This window comes from Papio anubis, chromosome 1, assembly GCF_008728515.1.
Source record: "Papio anubis isolate 15944 chromosome 1, Panubis1.0, whole genome shotgun sequence".
Lineage (NCBI taxonomy): Eukaryota > Metazoa > Chordata > Mammalia > Primates > Cercopithecidae > Papio > Papio anubis.
Window position 1 is genome coordinate 84,454,594 of NC_044976.1, and position 22,115 is coordinate 84,476,708.

A 22,115-nucleotide genomic window follows, 5' to 3' on the forward strand; every position below is an offset into this window, starting at 1 on the left:
CTGTTGTATTATTTTATGTTTTACCACTTTAATTTTTTGAAGTCTTTCACTATGTAGTTTGTTTCCTTTGCTTTGCTTTGTATATGTCTTTTGAGATTTAGAAGGGTTTGTATTTTTATTCTAAGGCTTTCCTTTAAAATTTCAAATGTATATGATACCCCTAGTCCTTTCATTAGACATATCTATTACTTCTTCCCTTTGAACAATGTTTTATTTTCCTCCCTTTAACCCTTTCCCATACCCTCTAATATTAGTCAATAGGAGTATCTTTCTTAGTGTTTATCTTTTCATTGTTAAATATCCTTATATTTCTTTCATCTAATTTGCCAACCGTATAATATTTAATGCCTAGCTTCTTCAGATACGGCAATCAGCAAAATTAATCTACTCTCCACATGTTTACTCTCTTCTCCTACTATTTTTCTGTAATTGTACCATTCCTACATTATTAGTTTGTATGGCATTTATATTTTTCCTTTTCCCACATTTTCTTTTGACAAATAGAGCTGGACTTTTGTAGTAGCTTCTCCAATCACTTCTCTTTGGCTGAAGTTTATCCTCTATTAGTTTCCTCAAGAAGGGTTTATGGGAACATTTCCCGAGTGTTGTTCCTTTTCAGAATTGATTTTTTGTAGACTTGTACCTTAAATTTCGTGGGATATAAAATTATTTCATGATACTTTATTTCCTTGAATATATTGCAGCTGTAGTTCCATGGTTCTCAGGTGGTCCTTCTAAATCTGAAGTCAGCTAAATATTTTTCTCCTTATAAGTGACTCTGTATTTTTACCAGCATTCTTGAAAGAGTTGTTCTTTATCTTTGAAATGCAGTAATGTTATTAGAATATGGCTCCATATTGACCATTCTTGATAAATGTTTTCAGGTGCTTAGTATGCCCATTCATTGCATAGATTCAAGTCTTTTTTTAATTTACTTCAGCAAACTTTTAGTGAATTGTATCCTTGAATATTGGTTCTATTTCATAGTTTTGGTTTTCTTCTTTAAAAATTCCTATTATGAGTATGTTGAATCATTGTTGTCTTCTACATGTATCATTTCTCTGTAATCCTTTTTATTATGTTCTTTAAATTCATTTTTGTTTGATTTTCTTATGTGTCTCTACTGTTTCCTTGAAAGTATAACTTCCCTTTGTGCTCCTTCCAATTTCTTTTTTTTTTTTTTTTTTTTTTTTTTTTTTTTTTTTTTTTTTTTTGAGACGGAGTCTCGCGCTGTGTCACCCAGGCTGGAGTGCAGTGGCGCGATCTCGGCTCACTGCAAGCTCCGCCTCCCAGGTTCACGCCATTCTCCTGCCTCAGCCTCCGAGTAGCTGGGACTACAGGCGCCCGCCACCACGCCCGGCTAGTTTTTTGTATTTTTAGTAGAGACGAGGTTTCACCATGTTAGCCCGGATGGTCTCGATCTCCTGACCTCGTGATCCACCCGCCTCGGCCTCCCAAAGTGCTGGGATTACAGGCTTGAGCCACCGCGCCCGGCCTGCTCCTTCCAATTTCATCTAGATTTATGAGGTAATTTTTCTATTACTTCTTTACTGACTTCTACAAGCTCACAATTCATATTGTTTTAATATCTTGCCTTCTTTTACTTTTCCCTGAGTTCTTTCATTTCTGCCTTAGTATCTTTCTCTGTATAGGTGATAAGGGGGGCATATTTGGTCAGAATATTTGTCGGTTTAACAGCAACATTTTTTGTGTGTACATTCTCATTTTTGCTGCTTTTCCTTACATGTTTCCTTATTGTATATTTCTACTTGTGCTGTGCCAACTCCTTTTACTCATTAATTCCTAGCCCAGCAACTTATAGCAAGATGCTGGCAGAAGAAGATGATGGGCTGTGACTTCGAAGTCTCAAAACCCAAAGGCTCTGCTCTGGTACTACCAGTTTCATTCAAATGGCTTCTAGCCCCACCTTCTTCTCTAAACCAAATCTAGTCCAGGAGGACTTCTGCAGTCAGCTCTATGTACAACCCTTCATTCTCCTTCCTCCATATGCCCTCATATCGGTATATGCTTCAGAATGAATCCTTCATCTCAGTTAGCAGATTTTTGCATTTTCTGAGATCTGTCCCCACTGATCCTTTTTAGCTATTATCTGTGCTTCTTTATTATACTTTCCCCTTGGCAGCTTCTGCCTTCCCCAGACCCTGTAGCACTTGTGTACACGTGCTAAAGGTATATTTTGGGGTGTGCTTCTCACCTTCAGGAAGTCTGGTTTTGCTGGTGCTTTCTGAAGTCTCACTATTGACCTTATTCCATATGGGCTCTGCTTTTCTGAGCAGAGGGGTTTTTGGGGGGTTTTTGGGTTTTGGGGGGTTTTGGGGGTTTGCAGATTATATTAGTCCCCTAGTTTTGCTGAAAGTGATTTTTAAGTTTATTATTTCATTCATTTTTTTTTTTCTGTATGATATCCAAGAACAAAAGTGGGAAGATAATATCTCTTGGTTTCAAGTTTATACTTAAAGTCTGCACCCATTTCACAAATGAAAAATCTCTGAAGCACAGAGAGATTAAATAACTTGGTAAAGGTCACACAGCTGATAAATGGTTGAGATGCATTTGAGCCCAATCAATATGGCTTTAAAGTCTCTTGACTGCTCCACCACACGACCTCTCAGCTATTATATTCCCCACACCACTCCACATATTCCTTGGCAAATCTCACTAATTAATCATGGCAGTATTACTTTTACCCCACAGAAATCTCAGTGAGGAATACTCTCTAGATAGCCACCAAAATTGGTACCTGAAGTGAAATTATCAAATTGTCATCCTAATTTTAAGCTTTCATACCTGAGTATGAATACACTTAGCAAATGTGTTTGAGCAAGATGATAAGAGAAGAGAGACTGAAGAACACTTAAGGGTTGAAGGCACATATGAGTGGAGCTGGGGAGAACTGGAGACAAAAAAAATGGGGGTGGGGGAGAGAAGAAGAAGAAAGGCTTTCACTCAGAGGTCAGACTCTTTAACATTTAATTTATACGTGGACTTAGATATCACCAAATTACAATTTGGGGTTGAATTTAGGTATTTCGTACCAATGTTAACAAGAAATAACTAAGTTGTCTGAAGTAAATTGCTTGTTTTGTGAGTGGCCCTATATAAAAAAATCAATCCAGTTCATGTCACTTGGAAAATCAGTTACCATTTAAAGAATATTAATGATCAACCCAGCACTGTATTAGGTACTTTACATTTTTAAAAAGTAAGAATTACAGCAGCATTTACTAAATTTCCTTGTACCAAGCACTATTCTAAGAAATTTAATATTTTAAGTCACATAATTCACACAACGACTGTATGAAGTAGGCACTGTTGTTATCTCCATGTGAGAGTTAGGAAAAGTAAGTCATAGAAAAGTTAAATTATCTGCCCAAGCTTACCCAGTTAGGGAGTGCAGAGGCAGAATTTGCACGCAGGCAGTCATCTAAAGCCAATTTCTTATCATGGTGAAATTTAGGAAAGGTATGTGTTACCTAACAGCAGAACTGACAGTATCTCCTTCCTTTATTTGCTTCTGAAGTGTAAAATAAATGGTGGTGTCACCAAGACAACGCCTTGTTCTTTTTGCTGTAAATACCAAGCCTAATGACTTCATCCAAACCATGACTACAACAACCACATATGCTGACTCACAAACCTCTCTTCTAGGCTTGCATATCCAATTGTCTATTGAATTTATCCAATAGAAATCAGATGTTCCAAAAGCATTTCCACTTCAATGTATTTTCCCCAAACCTCATTTTTCTTACTTGAGTGCTTCTCTCAGTGAAGAGTCTCACAACCACACAAGCAAGCAGAATAATCTTTTCATATTGTAAAGTAGATTATGCCAGTCTTCTGACCAAAATCCTTCAATGGCTTTCCAAGGTATAAGACACCTATGCCATTTATTCTCTTGTTATCTCTCTGATCACATCTCCTATCATTTTATCTTACCTAACTTTGCTCCAGCCAAACTAGTATTTTCCTTCATTCTGAAACCCACCCAACTAATTTTAAACTCATGGCATTTGTACTTACTGTTCTTTCTTGTTGGGATGCTCTAAACCCAGGTATTGATTTTAATCTGTATCCTTAGCTGTGAATATATTGATTTTAATCTGTGTCCTTGTACTGATTTTAATCTGTATTCTTAACTGTGAATATAATGCTTCAGTGAATTCTCTGAGTATAACAAATTTGGTAAGTTCTGTGAGTCCTTCTAAAGTATCACGGAGGCTCAGAGTAGTCTTGGGGACCCCTTAACTTGAAGCTAGTGTCAGAAGTAAGGGTGGTCTTGGGGACAGCTCTCTAACTTTATACTAGCCCGATATGGTTTGGCTGTGTCCTCACCCAAATCTCATCCTGAATTCCCACATGTTGTGGGGGGGACCTGGTGGGAGGTGACTGAATCATGGGAGCAGGTCTTTCCCATGTTTTCCTTGCAATAGTGAATGGGTTTCACTAGATCTAATGGTTTTATAAGGGGGAGTTTCCCTGCACAAGCTCTCTCTTTGCCTGCTGCCATTGAGGTAAGATGTGACTTGCTCCTCCTGGCCTTCCACCATAATTGTGAGGCCTCCCCAGCCATGTGGAACTGTAAGTCCATTAAACCTCTTTCTTTTGTAAATTGCCCAGTCTTGAGTATGTCTTTATCAGCAGCATGAGAACAGATTAAGACATACCCCTTACTCATTTTTTTCTTCACTGATATATCTGCCCATTTCACAGCATTCTCCACTCTCTGTATTTACTCTTCCTTGAATTTCTTGCCATAACAAAGCTTATCTGTTTTTTTTTTTTTTTTTTAATCTCATCCTGTCAGAGTCCTGCTAAGTATATCCCTTCATTCCAATCTTTATTCATCCTACAAGGCTCAGTTCAAGACGTTACCTCCCCTTTAAGGCATCAGCACAATTTCCGTTTGTTGTTTCGTTAAACACTAATGAGAAATAGATCCTCTCTTAGTATGCTAATGAAATCAGTCTTCTAAGCTTACATACTATGTAGACACAGACAGCCCAAACTTTATGGTCTTTCATTTGAAACTTGTAGAGTAAGCAGCACTGATATTGTTATCGCAAGTTAGAATAAAAGAAAGATGAGGGAGAAGGAGAAAGGGGGAGGGAGAGGGAGGAGAGAGAAGAAGTAGATTGAGAAAGAGGGATGGAGAAAGAGGGAGGGAGAAAGGAGAAATTAAGTCTTAGTAGAGAATAAAACTATGACTCATAACCAAGTCTTTGACTCTAAACTCAGTGACTGTATCAATTGACTCTGTGGGGGGAATATAGTATATGCCTAAAGAAATAGATATGGGAGATCCAATGGTTATACTCGTTTTACAAGTACAGAGAACCAACGAACCATTATATGTGTGAATATTCAGCGATACTCTATCACAAATAATTGGAAGAAGAAGAATTGTATAATTATGTTTACTCCCTCAAAATGGGGAGATTTTTACATTTCTTAGTAATTGGTAGTTTAAAATACTTAAAAGAAAGTTATCAATTTTTAGATAAAAAGGAGTAATGTATCACTTTATAAATTATAACAAGTTACAGAGCTAACTCTTAACTATTAAATCACTGAATTAATATAACATAGCACTTAAATTTAATGAATTCTCACTGTTTTAAATTTTCATATGTCTTGATCAGTTAAGTCCCCAAAGCTATATTCTTTCCAGTTTGTAGGAAAGAACAAATATGATTGTTTAAAATAAAGTCACCAAATTTGCAAATGAGAACGATTATACAGGCATCAACATACTTTTCTTTTTCTTGCCAATTTACTCAAACTGACTAAACTAGTAAACTAAACAAACTAACTAGACAATTGCCCAATATCCACTTTGTATTATTTTTTATAGTCTCAGCTAAATAGTCAATGTCAGAATCAAGACTCAAACACAGCTTCCCAGCTCCAGTTCACTGAATTAAGGAACTAAAGGAAATTGTTTAAAATAAACCACTTTATTTTATTTTTTCAAATATTATGAGGATATGGGGAAAAAAAGGATCTGGAGTTTTCCCCTTCTTCTACTCAAAGTTATTGTATCATTATGTAACAGGCACAAAGCTAAACACTTTACATGTGTTGTTTTATCCACACAACAGCCTTGTGTAGTAAGTATTATTATTTTCTTCACTTTAGCATTGTTAAAAAAGAGGCTCAGAGTATTTAGGAAACTTGCTCAAGGTCAGTTAGATAATAAATGGTTGAAGCTGGACTAGACCTCCAAGATGCTGGCTCTGGAACACCTGTGCTTAAATACCATCATCACACTGGCTATGTTAAAGGTGGCAATTGTTTCTTAAAACTATTCTTAGTTTAAATAGCACGTCTATTCTGTATAAAGAGATAAATTCAAGTTTATTTATAAAATGAGAAATGAAGCTCTAAGCTATGTATAAAAGTTTCGGCTAAGTGCCCATACAAGTGTTTGTGCAGAAAGGACTTGAAGTTACTGCAGCTACAATGAACTGCTTCTGTTAACAATAAACACATTTCAGATTAATTTCTATGGGAAATTCTTCCTCGAGATGAGTATTCTACACGGAGATATTTACACATGTGGTTTTCGCACCTAGGGATCGTGAACCTGAGAAAGATGTGCATGTTAAGAATTAGTTACACATTATGCATGGTGCAAGTCATTGCAGAGAAGTGTTGTAGCTATGCCAGCATCTCACTGGCAGCCAGCCCACCAACACAGACAAAGTAATAACGAAAATACACATATCAGGTAAGAAAAGGTATCTATATCTGTCAAATCCTCAGAAAACTCAGGCTTACAAAATGAATTTTTCTTGAGATAGAATCATTTATTCATTAGATTACACCTAAAACTTGGACCAAAAAAACTTACAATTTACATCTATTAATAAGGTACTCAAAATGTTTTTTCTTAGCTGTGTTAAAATTTAAGGGAATTTACTGAAACCATGACAAATCACATAGATGCTTATTTCTTCTCATTCTTAAAATCTTACTCAAATAAGAATAAGGAAATGTGGTTTAAAACTACAGGGACAAAGTTAATGAGTAGAAGAAACAACAGCAGACAAAATATATCAACAAATTTTTGGAAAATGAAAAGCACATGAAGAAATTACCAGAACTGAAAAAAACTGAACCTAAGGGCTTACAGAGGCAAATGCTAATGACAGGCAGGCTGATTCATGTTGCAAAATCCTGAAAAGGCTCAAGAATTGAAGGTACCAAATCAATGAATTCAGCAATGAGACTTCAAATTGGGGGTTGGGGATATGTGAGGGTGGAGGATTGAAAGTTTGTATAAGAAGCTTCCGGACTAAAGGAGACCAAAAGTTAATGACATAGAAACATTGAATTAATCATACAGGAAAATGGAAGGGAAGCACCATATCGAGAAAGAATTTGGCTAAAATTGACATACAAAATTGTGAGACAATCCTCCCCGCACCAACCCAAGAACCTCTTTATATCACTTAACTCTAATAACAGTGGGAACTAGGATTATATTCTACAAGTAAGATATTGGAGGATTCTTCTCTAGAGAAGTTCTGCAGCCTCAGACATGTGTAGCCTAACAAAATAGTCAGACAGATTTCTACTTAGTCATCCTCTATGTGAAACATCTCAGTTAACTAGCCTACCCATGCAAACAGTTGTTAAGCATATTTTTAGTGTCTTACTTTTTTTTCTTTTTCTTCTTCTTTTTTAAAATTTTTTTGAGACAGAGTCTCACTCTGTCAGCCAGGCTGGAGTGCACTGGCACGAACTCAGTGCCCTGCAACCTCCGTCTCCTGGGCTCAAGTAATTCTTCTGCCTTAGCCTCCTAAGTACCTGGGATTACAGGCTTATATCACCACATCCAGCTAATTTTTTTTGTATTTTTTAGTAGAGATGGGGTTTCGCCATGTTGGCCAGGTTGGTCTCAAACTCCTGACCTCAGATAATGTGCCCACCTCAGCCTCCCAAAGTGCTGGGGTTACAGGCATGAGCCCCGTACCTGGCCAGTGTCTTACTTTTAAATGATAACAGAAATGCTGCATACTTATAAATAACTTCTCCAACATAAAAGACAGACCAATACAAAAATCTAGAACAAAGACAATGCAGAGAGCAGAAGAAAAGTTGAAAAAATCATCATTCTTATTCTTACAGCGATAAGAGTAGACATTGCATCAAAGAAATAAGAACAGGATGCTTAAAAAAAAAAAAGGACTAGTCTCAGTGGAAAAAAAACCCTTAAAAATTTAAACACAGAAGAAATAAGAAATTAAAATGTTTGGAATAGTAAGTGATGAAAAATCTCATATAAAGTAGTACATAAAACAAAGACGGAAAATAGGATCTAAAAATAAGAAAATAAAGAGCCCAACACTGAAGATTTAATATTTAAAAGATATTGAAGAAAGAGGAAATATATATATCAGTAAGAAAAACATAATACAGGAAAATTCCCAGAAAATTAAGGATGCTTCCACCCTGAAAAGGCCTACTAAGTGCCTAGCACAATGAGTTGTAAAAAGACCTGTATCAAGAAAGATTATTGTAACATTCCAAAACATCAAAGATAAATAGATGATCTTAAGGGATTAAAAGGGAAATTAAAAGGTCATATATAAAGGATCAAGAATTAATACAACATCAGATTTAAAAAGTCTGCAAGCCAGATAAAAAAGGCAAAAGATGAAAATCTGTCAAATTCTGAGGGAATAATATTTACAGCCTAACTTTTATACTCACCTGAAGTACCTCTAAGTATAAGACTGAGAATAAACACATTCTCAGAAATGGAATGTTCTAAAAAATGCACCACCCAAGTGCATATTCTCAGGATGCAACTGGAGGATATGCTGCACCCAAATAAGGAAATAGACTATGAAAAATGAAATAAGAGTTCCAAGAACTCCATCTAACACAGATATCAGCTCTACTGGAAGCTTAGAGAACTACTGGTCCACAGCAGAGCAGAATTTTAGCATGTAGAAGGAATATCTCTCAGAAAAAAATCAAATTTCTGGAGTATTTTGTGTGTTTTTGGGGAAAATATATTTCAAAATATCTGAGATTTAGTGATAGTGACATAGAACATAAGGCAAACAGAAAAGGAGGCAATCTTGTAATATTTACAAGAAAAAAATATAAACGTACATGGCTCAGTGATTAAAAAAAATATGCACATGGTCATAATAAGCTGCATTGTGAATATTAATTTAACCAAAAATTGGATAAAACTATATTGAGAGAATAGAAGGAGGAAAAGAAGACACAGAAAATAGTATAGAAATGTTAAATCCTCATCATTAATAATAGGAAGTCAATATAATATTTAAACATTATAGTATTAAATATAGATGTTAAAACCAAAAGAAGGTGCTAAAAGAGTTTGGGCAGAGAATAGCAGGAGTAGGTAAGGGGAAGGGACACTACTTTTTGCTATATGTTTTGTCATACAATTTGGCCTTTAAACTTTGTACAGTACTTGTAATTCTTTGATATACTTTTTTAAGTTTTGAAAAATCTCATAAGCACACAAATATTTCTGATAAGTCTAACTTAGAATATCTCTCACTCAAACATATTCAGCAATATGAATATAAATAATATCTGTGATCATATAAAAACACAATTTTTCTGATAATGGTTTTCCAATCTCCTGATTAGGTGTTACAAATTGCATCATGCCAATTTAATCACAAAATTTCTTTTAGGAAAAAAGTGTTTCTAAGTTTCTCATAGCATACTATTTCCATTTCTTTCCTGTGCTCAAAAATATTCAATTTTCTAAAGTCTGAGAGGTTTTCTAAAGGACTTTTCTTTTTGTTAAGAACTGGCAATAAAATTTTAGGTCTATAAGACTGAAAATTATGATGCTTGCCCTGAAATAAAAGAACATATTTTACATTCCATAAATGAGATATTAAGGGTGAAAGAAGTATATTGTTTCTTTCATTTGCTACTTTTGTTGGTTCTAGATTTTTAAAAAATCTATTCATAAATATTTAATTTTCCCTGTATCTTTCTTTGCATGGGTTTCTAATATTTTGATAATAATATATTTGGTAAATTATTAAACTCGTAATGCCAGTGGCTGGCAAATGTGAAGCTAGAGGATGTTTAAGAGAAAGAGTTTTGTCTTCAGAGATGGACAGACCTAGATTCAAATCTAAGCTATAGGTGAGCCACTTCTTTGAGTCTCAGTTTCTTCATCTATAACACGTACTATGTAGGTTCATTATGGTGATTAGAATAATATATGTAAAGTACCAGCAAAGGACATGATACAAAATATGCATTTAATTAATAATTGTATTCTTCTCTTCCTTATCTTCTCTGTGGCTCTAGGAGTCTCAATTTTAAGGAATTTGTAGACTTTGCGGTCAAAATAGGAGCTCAAATCTTGGTTCTACCATTCATTAGGCTGTTACTTGGAGGTGGTTACCTATTCTCCTTAATCTTAGTTTCAGCTGTCCTATCATGGCCATAATTACAAAACCCTGCGATGAGGCAGTGTTGAAGAAAATGTATATTCTACTAGCACAGTGACTAGTAGTTCATAGTAAGTTCTCAGAAACAGTAACAGTGATAATACCAATAAATTAAAAGAGAGAGTTTTTCTCCTCTTCATGACTACTTCAAGCAAAATGAAGTAACCTAAATGCCTTGGTCAGTAATAGTTTTTCATGAAGTTACATGTGACATGTGGCTTAATTTAATCATTTCCCATAAAAGAGATTTAGAAAATGTCTCCTAAGAAATATTTTAATTCATCTATGTAATAGTTGAAAGAATATTTATCTGTATCTACTTGTCAATTTGGTCGACCAGAATACAACTCTGCCTTTTTGGCTTCTCTCTACCTTGCACATATTTCATTCTAATTTGTTTACTTGTATTTTTCTTACTTTCTCCAGCACAGTTCTAGGATTTTTCTCTTTGACTTTAGTATGTTTTTCACCTTTGACAAAGGCATTTTTTTCACTTTGGTGCTAGAGACATTATCTTATTTACATTTTCAATCGTTGGCAATAGGATATTACACAGGAAATACAAGATACTTCAATCATGTTTAAATGAATGAATTAGGATATACATACTCCTGAAACTCTATCATCATACTACCAGAATAATTAACTAGCAGGCACAAACAAAACAGGTTTAGGTTTATTTTCTAAACCTCCCCATTTGAATTAAATAGAATCCTAAGCCAACTACTATGCAAATTCCATTTTGTTTCTTAATGATGCAAATCTAGATGGAACATTTATTATATGCTTTTGTTGTATCAAGAAGTGCAAAGGTAATGCAGTCACAGTTTGCCACCCCCAAGAACTCCCACTTAAAATGAAGTCACAAGCAAAGCCTTTTTATTGTACAAAACTTCTCTTTTATAGAGTTTGCTTAAAAATGTAAGCAATTTCACAGACAGAAGATATGAGTAATTTCTTAAAGGTCATATTTCCCCCCAAAATTGGTTTTTTTAACCGTACATTCTCATGGTACTGGGTGGAATTTTTGTTATTGTTTAATGTTGAATATAAGGCTATGATGAGTTAAAAGTTATGTACTTTTGCTGTCTGGAAGTAGAATTTTTAAGTAAGCAAATAAATTAAAAGGTAATTTTCTTACCTTGTTCTTGTGCATGAACAACAACCCCAGCCACACATAGCACAATAAAATGAAGAAGTGGTTTCCTAGGAAAAGAAAAAAAATTAGGGAAAAACTTACTAGTTGGACATTTACAGTCTTATAAAATCCAAAACAAAGTCTATGCAAGATTAAGAATTAAGCGTTTATTTTAAATAGCATGGTATTTTAATATTCATAGTGGTTAAGACCAAAGGCTCTGAAGGGAAATTCCAGTTTTGCCACTTACTGTGCGACTTGGGCACACTTTTTAACCACTCTGCGCCTTAGTTGCTTTATCTGTTAAACCTATCTCATAAGATTTTCTGAAGATTAACTTAAAAAGTTCATGTAAAGCACAGGAAACAGTACCTGGCACATAGGAAACATTCGATAATTATGAACTAGTGTAGGTAGTATTATTATCATATATTATGTTAAATTACCATGTATGCAATTTCATACAAAGTAATAGAATTTTCCACAAAAATAATGCAAATTATAGTTGCTTAACTATAGTGATTATAAATTGAGGGAACCAGCTATTTATTTGTTTAAATTAATGGTTATATGTGAAAGTCATTTGAATATCATACTTAAATTACTGGTACTAGATTCATGATTCTTTGGTTTTGAAAATAGCAATGACCTGTAGATGTCAACACTGAGCATTTTGATTAGTAGTAGCTATAAGCACAGTACCCAATCACTACAAATTAAAATGTCCATTTGTATTGATGAGGTTTCTAAGCAAAAATATTTTGTGACATTGTTCGTATAACCAAACTTTTAACAAATTTTGCTGAACATTCTTCATAATTGGCTGTATCTACCTCCAAAATGAAAATTAGAGAAATAATTTTGAAGAGATATGATAAGCATGCTGAAAACAATACTTCATTACCTAATTTTGCTAATATAGACCCTGATTCTGTTTTTGATTCTAACCCAGGGACTGTTCAAATGATGTATTTGTAAAATGCAGTTCTGCAAGGAGTGATTATAGAGCTGTCTATAAACCATTAATTCCTTTTTATTACATTCCTGATGTGCTAGTAGTAATTGGTACATTTTCTATTTATTACTAATAAGATGTTTTTACCTTTACCAACTAGTATAAGGAGCATCTTAATGTAAGAAAGATGATCTTTTTACAAAGTTTAAGCCAGCAAATATAAAATCAGACTATTTATAACGGAACACAAATCTCATTTGTATTAAAATGGTATTTATCCTTTGTTAGTAATTCTAAAATTGAACATTCTATGGCCATACTTAGTCCATAGCACAGCTGTTATAAGACAAAGTTTTGATAGAATACTTAACAACTGTCACTAACTCTACAAACAAATCAACTGAATCATTGCAGAAATTTCAGCTGATATGGATAAATAACTAAACCATATATTGCAATGAGGCCTATGAAACATTCTTATATATGACATTATTCATTTAGATGGATGGTTCCCAAATGTTAAACTCACCTGAGCAACTTGTAAAAAATGCAGATTTTGGGCCCCAACACAGAGATTATGATTCAAAAATTTGCGATGGATATCCAGGATGCATACATTTTAACTAGGTGATTCTAATGCAGATTGTATGTGTACCAAACTCTGAGACAAAACTATTTAGAACATTCACTGTGTTTACATTTACAATGTTATTAAAATATATCTAAATAGATTTTACTTTTGCTTAAATCATATATATCTAATTTTATAACATGACATGACCCTTAAATTTTTATTTGGCCCTTTAAAAATCCTTTTCTACTGCACTAGGTCAGTGGTTTTCAAACTTTAGTGTGATCAGAATCACATGAAGGACTTGTGAACAATCGCTGGGCCTCACCCCCAGAATTTCTAATTAAGTATGTCTGGGGTGGGGCTCAAGAATATGCATTTATAACAACTTCCTGCATGTGCTGATGCTACTGATCTGGGACTACATTCTGAGGACCACCACTCTAAAATAAATGACCCTCAAGAGATGATATAAAGTCTGCCTGTTTGGATCTTTTTACCCCTTGGCTGCACACTGGAATTACCTGAGGAGTTTTGTCTTGTTTTTGTTTTTGTTTTCTTGAGACAGAGTTTCACTCTTTGTTACCCAGGCTGGAGTACAGTGGTACGATCTCGGCTCACTGCAACCTCTGCTTCCCAGGTTCAAGCAATTCTCCTGTCTCAGCCTTCTGAGTAGCTGGAATTACAGGCACCTGCCACCACACCCAGCCAATTTTTGTAATTTTAGTAGAGACGGAGTTTCACCATGTTGGCCAGGCTGGTCTCGAACTCCTGACCTCAGGTGATCTGCCCACTTCGGCCTCCCAAAGTGCTGGGATTACAGGCATGAGCCACCGTGCCTGGCCTACCTGGGGAGTTTTAAAAACTACTAATAATTGGATCTTTCTCTCCCTGCTCCACAGAGATTCTGATTTTAATGTGTCCATAGCACAGGCATTTTAAACATTTTCCAGTGTTTCTAATGTGCAAACAAGGTTGAGGACCATTGTGCAAGATTAAAATGATGTGTGGGCTCTCCAGGATGTATCCTAATGTGATTTAGAGCTTGAGTAAGGAGGCTATTTACCTTTTGAACTTATATTTAAACATATAACTGGCAGGATACATATCAGTGAGATTAAGAAACTGCTTACTTAGGATTACAGTCAATGAAGGATGGCGCATCTGAATTATGCTGTCTTAAGTAGAAAGTCGAACATGAATGGAGGCATGTGTCACCTGCCCAAGGTAATCAGGCTCACTCAGATGCATAGAAACAACCCAACAGGCACTTTTCCCTTAAAAATAACTAATGACGATTACAACAGCCAGCACTGCTCATTTAGCAATTCAACAAACTCATCAACTTCCCCAGTGACCTCAGTGGAGAAAAATGGAAATAAACATGTTAACAAGTTCATTCCTGGTGTGAGGCAGGAAAACCTGAGTACATCAAACATCTTTCTTTAGACAGGTGATCCTAGGGGATTATGACAAATCAGTTGAGCCATACCTTACGTAAATGTACCTATGTATGAAAGCTGATGACTAATTGAGTGGTAGAGATCAATGACGGAAATAGATTCTCTTTCTCTTTGTTTAGTTACAACCAAAACTAATAGCCAACTGAAAAAGAACAGGAAAAGTTTCGTACAAGGCATTCAAGGCCCTTATTATTCAGCTTCAATTTCCTTTTTCAGCAGTATGGATCCCACTACCCCTGATATCTCCAAAGTTCCAGTCATACCAAGTTATTCTCCATTTGCTGGGAAGAGCTTGTATATGTCTGAAATGCCCTCCCAGTCTCCACCTATTATTCTTAAGTATACCCAAAGCCTAATTAAATCAATACTTGCTCCATGAAGTTGCCCATCATCTCTAAAGGAGAATGAGTCTTTCCCCCATCTCTGTACTTTTGATACATTAATTGTGACTTTATTATACCCCTATAAGTCCTACCTTTTATGAAAGTAAATATCTGAGCAAGCAGCAGGTCTTCATCTTTATCTCTAGTGTACCCACGTGTTACATGAAATTGACAGTAAATACTTTTTAAAAGGAAATGATCAAAAGTATTATCTCCAAATGACTGAGGACTTCGCTTTTTCCTTATGGACTTGATTCTTTTAATACTTGGAAAAAATAAAATAAAACACAGGCAATTTTAGTTAGATATCCAAAGAGAGAGAAGGGAAATAGAATTTTTTAAATCTGCTATGGTAGCATATATGGAAGTCGTCTTCTTCTTTTTTTTTTTTTTTCCTATTTTTCATTTTAGCTTTCTTGTCTTTGAAGTGGGTACACAGAGTAAGGATGAAGCTTCATTGACATAGTCAATTTGATAAAGAGCCAAACTTCATCATTGTATAAAATGGGTATTTAATGAATCCAAGATTCTCGGGAAATGTCTAATGGACTAGGTTTGTTTGTTTCTTTGGATTTTTCTCCTTATGATATTACATTTACTATACATTTCCTAAACAAATAAAACTTATCAAGCTGCCACATTAGCAGTAGATGGTAGAGTCCTCTAGGGAAGCAGCTGTTCTTTGTCCTCTTCTGGGTCTTAGCTGACTCATCTATTATGTGATGACATAATACAAATTTTATGTTTTTATGTTTTACATTCCAAATGTAAAATCCTGTAATTTGTGTGTATGATGGGATCATATTAGTATACTGGCATTAAAAGACAAAAAACAAATTACTTAGCAAAATGTTATATATATATGTGTGTGTGTGTGTGTGTGTGTGTGTGTGTACACATACATATATATAAAAGGTTTGTTGTTTAACCACAAAACTGTAAAGGTCTTCCTATGGTTTTGGTCTAATACTATTTAAGTAACCTAAAATAGTCTACTAAGTTGTTAATTCATTCATATATTTAGTTTACTCCCACAAATAGTCTAGTTGGTATATTAAACATGAACATTTTTCAAATATTCAAAGCATGTTTGTTTGCATTCACTGGTTTGTATATGTGGACCATGTGTCACTAATACAAAGTTATAGAGTCATAGTTACTCAGACATTTAACAAAATCAGACCATATCCAAAAGAAGTCAACAATATGGTAACAAACACTTAATAAAGGCTCAAAAAATATAACCCATGATATTGATATCTAACAAAAGAAGAAACACTCTGCATGAGTCTGGCTGCTAGTCACATTTTCAGTTTGACACCAGCCACAGTCCAAACATAACCAGACATGTAAGGGTAAAGGCCTAAAGAGGAGAAGACAGAAAATATACATCCAAAGACCATACTCAGAACATGTAAATGACTAATATTCATCCCAGGCATCATTCCTAAATGATTCTTAGAGTTATTCAACTTCCTCTTTGTTCAAAGGATCCAAGTTGCTTTAGGGTAATCTGAGGAATCTTTTTTGTTTAGGGTACCCATGAGACTCTTAGGTATTATAACGTATGTCGTCAGGCTACTGATGCTCATTCCTACATAGATTCAATTTATAATAGTGGGAAGGACTTCTGAAATCTTGTAAATAGGCAACTTTTTATGAGTTGGTGGCCTTCTTTTAAACCAATTGAAAATGGTGAACAAATCTGAAAAACACACACACGTGATATACATTAATAACTTCAACAATCTCCACCACCCTACATTTACATGCCCAAAACTTCTCTAAGTCATGACAGCTTTACAGATTTTGCTCTTTACTAGCTACTAAGATCCAGAAATAGTAAAATTTCTGTTCTTTGTTCTCAAAATAACTGAAAAAACAAAAAGAGTTTTCAATCACAGCAGTGAACATAAAGTTGAATGATTCGGGGAGCAAAGTAGTACTGTCACTAACTTACTTACAAAGAATTTTTCCAACTATTAATTCAACTCAGGTGGTAGTTGTATAGCTAAACCAGTGTGAGGTGTACTACAGGTTGAGCACCCCCACTCTGAAAATCCAAAGTCCTAACTGCTCCAAAATCTGAAAAGTTTTGAGGGCTGAAATGATGCCATACTGGAATGATTTTATACCTGACTTTATGGGTCACAGTCAAAACTTCATTTCATGCAAAAAATTACTAAAAATATTTTATAAAATTAACTTCAGTCTATGTGTATAAGCTGTACATGAAATGTAAGTGAATTTCATGTTTTGACTTCAGTCCCATCCCCAAGATCTCATTATATATATATATATATGCAAATATTCCAAATCTGAAAAAATTCAAAATTCAAAACACTTCTGGTCTCAAGCATTTCAGATGAGCAGTACTCAACCTGTAGAGCTTTTCGTTAAATTCCAAGAATTCAAGCAATCCATGCAGTGCAAGGGAGATAAAAGCTTAAGAACTTCATATAGCCAAAGTGTCTAGAGTCCAGTCAGTAGGAGGGAAGAAAAATACAGCTAAAACTAGAGTGTCCTAGTAATATCACAGAGAGTGTTAAACTACTGCCTAGCTTAGTAAAGTTCCTGGCACATACTAGTGTTAGATAAAGATTTTCAAATGAACTAATAAATCAGATAATCTTCCAGTGAAACTATCAGGTGGTCTTGCATTTCAACAAATACATAAATTCTCTGGTATCTTCTACCTATACTCCAATCCCAAAATCAAGAAAAGTCAAGTCTCCCTAACCTCTAGTTATTAAACATGGTTTAAAGGCCTTTCAGAATTTGGTCTCTGTTTATCTCTCCAGCACTAGCTCCAGTCACTTCTTCCCTAGAATGTGTACTCCAACCAACTTCATTTCTTTCAGGTCCTCAAATGCACTGTGCTGTCTCATTTGTGAGCCTTTTATTGTTCCTTCTGTCTGGAAAATTTCATGTTCTTTTCACTAAGGTCTCAGTCTAGATTTCATTTCCTTTAGTTGCCTTTTCCTTCCGGTATTATCCTTTTCTCCCCTACCCACCCATCCAAGACTGCTAGGTTCCCCTCATGTATATATCCTCCTCTCATTTCGTTATACTTGGTTGTTTCATTTACTATTTCCTCTATTAGACTGGACACATTGGGAGGGCAGCAATTGTGGATCTGTCATACTCCATCATTGTATCTCTACTGCCTAGAACCACACTGGGCACATAGTTGGAGCTCAGTAAACATGTGTTGAATAAATATGTTAATGAATGATGAATAAATGAATGACAGAATAATGTTAGCCTTTTATGAGAATGACAATAAAATTGTCTTTAGTTCTCACTTAGACTTACAAATTCTAAAATAAGTCATAGTTGGAAGGCATGGCAAGGAAACTAGCACAGCTATTCTAATTCCCATAATAAAATTTACTTTTATTCTGCAGTTCACAAATTACCAAGCAGAATGTCTAAATGACACTCAAAAGTACTTTCCATAAATTACATTTCCTCTCCCTGAGTCATCAGTTTATTTTAAAAATTTATTTGAACACAAAGATAAGCAACTTTAAAAAATAGAATTTCATGCCATCTAGGAAATAGATCTTTATATTCCAAAAATTCTTTTTGGTTATAAAAGTCTTTAATTACCATAATAGCCTGCCTGGGAGACCTTCTGATAATATGTCAAATTGAGGTATCTAAAGCTGACTTTGAGATTTCATTTCCTTTTTTTAATTCTACAAATTCACATTAGGCAACCCATAGAAAAGACCCCATGAAAGAAAGTGTCTGTAAAGATCCAGTTTTAAACTGGAAATGTTTTTCGGTGACTAATCAGAACTGTGATTTTAAAAAGCGCTCCCTCTCTTACAAAACATCACCACAAAAGGAAAATAAAACTCAGGGATTTCATCAGAGACTCAAGGTTTAATTCAGTGGCCTGACATTATAAATCAGCTACTTCTTCCAAATCCAGCTCCCCGCCCCCACGCCCCGCCTCAAACTTCGAAGGGTTGGTGACATTATTTTTCAAACTGAAAAATTCCAAATTATTTATGAAAATTGGATTTTCTAGAAACAATTTTTTCAGCCCAATCATTAACTATCTTTCCCAAGTTTGCATGTGTGTGGTTGGAGCTGTGAGTTCTGTAATCTGATGTAATTATGGATTACCCTTAATTCTCTGCAGCCCATCCCCAATGGCCCCTGTAATAGAACAAATTGGATATTATGAGATAACCAAGGGCTGCAAGGCCTCTGGTGGTCATGGGAGACAAACACCTTCATCCAGAACCTGCTACTCATCCCCACGTCTCTGCACAAGGGTTCTCTTCCCATTCCACGTTGTATAATTTTCCTTCAGAAGTTCCTCCGGTGCAATCCATTCTATTTGGTTTCTCTGCCTCCCTCCCCCCAATCATCTGGACCCAATTTACAAACCCCAAACTGCCCAAGAATTTATGCAGGGCCTTTTCTGGGAGCGTCTGGAAGGGAAGTGTAAACCAGACAAGACAGAACCCAGCAGCAGATCTGCTTTAACCCGGGAGGTTGGTCACAACTACCAAGGGGAGTGTTAGTCACAAGCGTGGGCCTCGCGCGGTGGCAGAGGGAAAGCCCTGGGGGCGGGAGCGGCAGCAGGGCAGCATGGGGAGGCTGGCTGGGCAAGAGCCTCTCCGCATCCGCCTCTCCTGGAGTCTCCAGGCTGGCGGGGCTAGAGCCTCTCTGCATCCGCCCCTGATCAGCGGGAAGATCTGTCAATTTCGCAGGATCGGCTGCAACCCCCGACTCTCCAAGCTGGTCCACACAGAGGGATGTTTATCAAGAACAGCGGCGGGAAATCTTCTGCCTGGGAACCCCATGCGACCTGCGTGAGCCGCTTTGAGAAGGCAACCCTCAGAGCTTGACCTCTACTCGCTCCCGGGACTCCCCAGCCTCCAGCACCGCGCTGCCCGCACGGGGTTGAGGAGGTTGGGAGGTTTCCTCTTCACTGTTGAATGGGGATGGGGGTGTGCGGGGAGGTGCATCTGGTCAGCTGGGAAGCCCAGCAGCGAGGCTTCCAGGGGTCGGAGGAGAGCGCGCGAGCGAGCCCCAGCCAGGCTGGGCAGCATGCGGCTGGGAAGCACATGTTCATACAAACACTACCACAAGGCGCTCTTTCTCCGCACCCCGCCTCCGCCTGCCCTCAGCTGACACAGTCAATTCTGTTCCCTGCACTCCTCCCACCTTCCCTCCTGAGGGGCAGCCTCTCTGCAGAAGACTTCCACAGCCGCTTCACCCTTCTCACCCAGGGGCCAGAAGCAAACTTGTGTAACCCACTGACCTCTTCCAGGGGGACCAGGGCATCCAGCCAAAGCCGCGCAACCCCTGGTCCACGCCCTTTTCCCAGTGAAGGCGTGGGAGCAGGTACAGCGCCCAAAAGGGAGGTGGGGTGCCCGTCAGGACCCGCCCAAAACCTCCCCAGGAGGGGCAGGCCCGCCCCCGTGTCCTGTTCCCCTCCCCAGTTCCTGCCGCGAGTGCCACTTCCCCAGTGACAGGGCAGTGATCAGGGCGCAGCCTCGGCTCTGATGGGCAACGTTTCTTGGCCTTTTAACAAGAGGGGATTGCCTCTGAGCCCGTGGGTAAAGCAACCCCTCGACGCCCGAGGTTCTGCAGCTACCCCCTTCCCCCAACTGGCGACCCTTCCTCACGCCTGTGTCCAGTGGTCCAGGCTGCGCACACCGACCCTGGGGGATCTCTAGTGTCACAGCAATCGCCAGGCTGGACGCCCTGAGAAGCACCTCGGGGAAGCAGGACCTCGACAGGGCCCTGCGGGAGGAGAAGGGGAGGAGGGCGCGAGGGCGGCGGGAGCTGAAGCCAGAGAGATCGTCGGAGCCGAGCTCTGGAGCTTCGGGAGCCGCTGCCCTGGACCTCGGGACTCGCTCCAGCGAACTTTTCCTCTCGAGCCAAAAGATCGCTTTAGCATAAACTTCTGAGATCTGCTGGCACGAGGCATCCTTTCAAACATGGTATTTTACAAGCTGAGAAGACAAGGGGAATATACCGCGGGTACTCGCCCGCTCCCAACGCCAAAAAGTGCCAAGGAGCCGGACCTCAGGTCTCCATCAGGCTCAGCAGAACCAGGGGGTGGAGAGAGGGGTTGGTCTAACCCCTACCCTACCCGGCGGGTGGGCTACTTACGTTTTTGCCGTGGGGGAGACTTTTCCACGCCTTGTTCTGTGGGCTCCTAAATGCATTTGTATGCATTTGTCCGTGCAGCAAAGCGCTAACGGAAAACAGAAGCCAAGTCTGAATTGCTTAGGGTGCAGGTACTGTCCATGAAAAAGGGAAAAAACAATCACATGAAAACCATGCTCCAAACCCGCAACAAGAAAAAAAGTGGGGGGGGGGGCGGTGAAGTCGGGAGGAGGTAGGAAATAGCACCCGAAGGGGAGGACAAGCTTCCTAGCTCTCTGGCTCGGTAACGAACGAGCCCAGGGTTGCGCTCCCCGGGGAGGGCGGGCGAGGAGGTAAACCTCACTGGGAGGCCGCGGGGCGCCGGCGGCAGCGAGAGCCTGGCTGCTAGTGCAGCACTCAAGTTCACTTGCGGTTCAAAGGCGACTCTGTGACTCCAGTGGAGTCCTCTGCTTTGGGCCTGGGAGGAGAAAGGGGTGGGGGTAGGGAAGGAGATGAAGTGGGGGAGGAAGTCCTTGGAAAGAGCCCGCGCCCGAACATTTGTCAAACAAGCACACACACCCACTTCGGAAATCAAGTCGGTGCGAGGGGGCCGGTGGCAACTGCAGGAGCTCGGCGTTGACTGCTGCCGGCTGCTTTTGCCTGGAAGAAGAGGAGCCAAGCAAATCCGGCCGGTGTTAAATTTCACCGCTCACTGACTTGCAATGACATCACCAAACACAGCGCACACCTCCCCCTCTGCCCCCACAACCTTCCCCGACCCAGCGCCCATCCCAGGCGTCCCCGTTCGCCAGCCCTTCGGGGTCGGGCTGGGCCAGCCGCACCCCGGACACGCTCGCTGCTGCCTGGGTACCAACCAGATGCTCTCCTTCCCCACTTGTAGACGGCTAGTATCCTTCCTTCCATACCATGTTCGTGTTCCATTCCCCATCTCAGCAGTCCCCAATTTGATGTTTTCCTCTTGCGTGTCTCCCATCCCCAATCTTTTT

General features: G+C 38.2%; 1 protein-coding gene across 7 annotated transcripts in view; it reads right to left on the minus strand.

Moving 5' to 3' along the window:
* Positions 1 to 21,773, minus strand: part of COL24A1 (collagen type XXIV alpha 1 chain) — a 386,758-nt gene extending 364,985 nt beyond the window's left edge. For 3 of the 7 annotated variants that reach the window (XM_031650448.1, XM_031650446.1, XM_021943525.2), the window contains exons 1-3: positions 21,688 to 21,771; positions 21,133 to 21,263; positions 11,623 to 11,687 (exon numbers count right to left, since the gene is read on the minus strand). In XM_031650448.1, coding sequence (XP_031506308.1) covers positions 11,623 to 11,687; positions 21,133 to 21,188 — 121 coding nt within the window. In that variant the 5' untranslated portion in view covers positions 21,189 to 21,263; positions 21,688 to 21,771. Of the gene's footprint in view, positions 1 to 11,622; positions 11,688 to 21,132; positions 21,586 to 21,687 lie in introns of those variants that run through there. The other 4 variants (XM_031650451.1, XM_021943538.2, XM_031650449.1 and 1 more) reach the window with 3 other exon arrangements.
* Between the last annotated feature and the right edge of the window lie 342 nt (positions 21,774 to 22,115).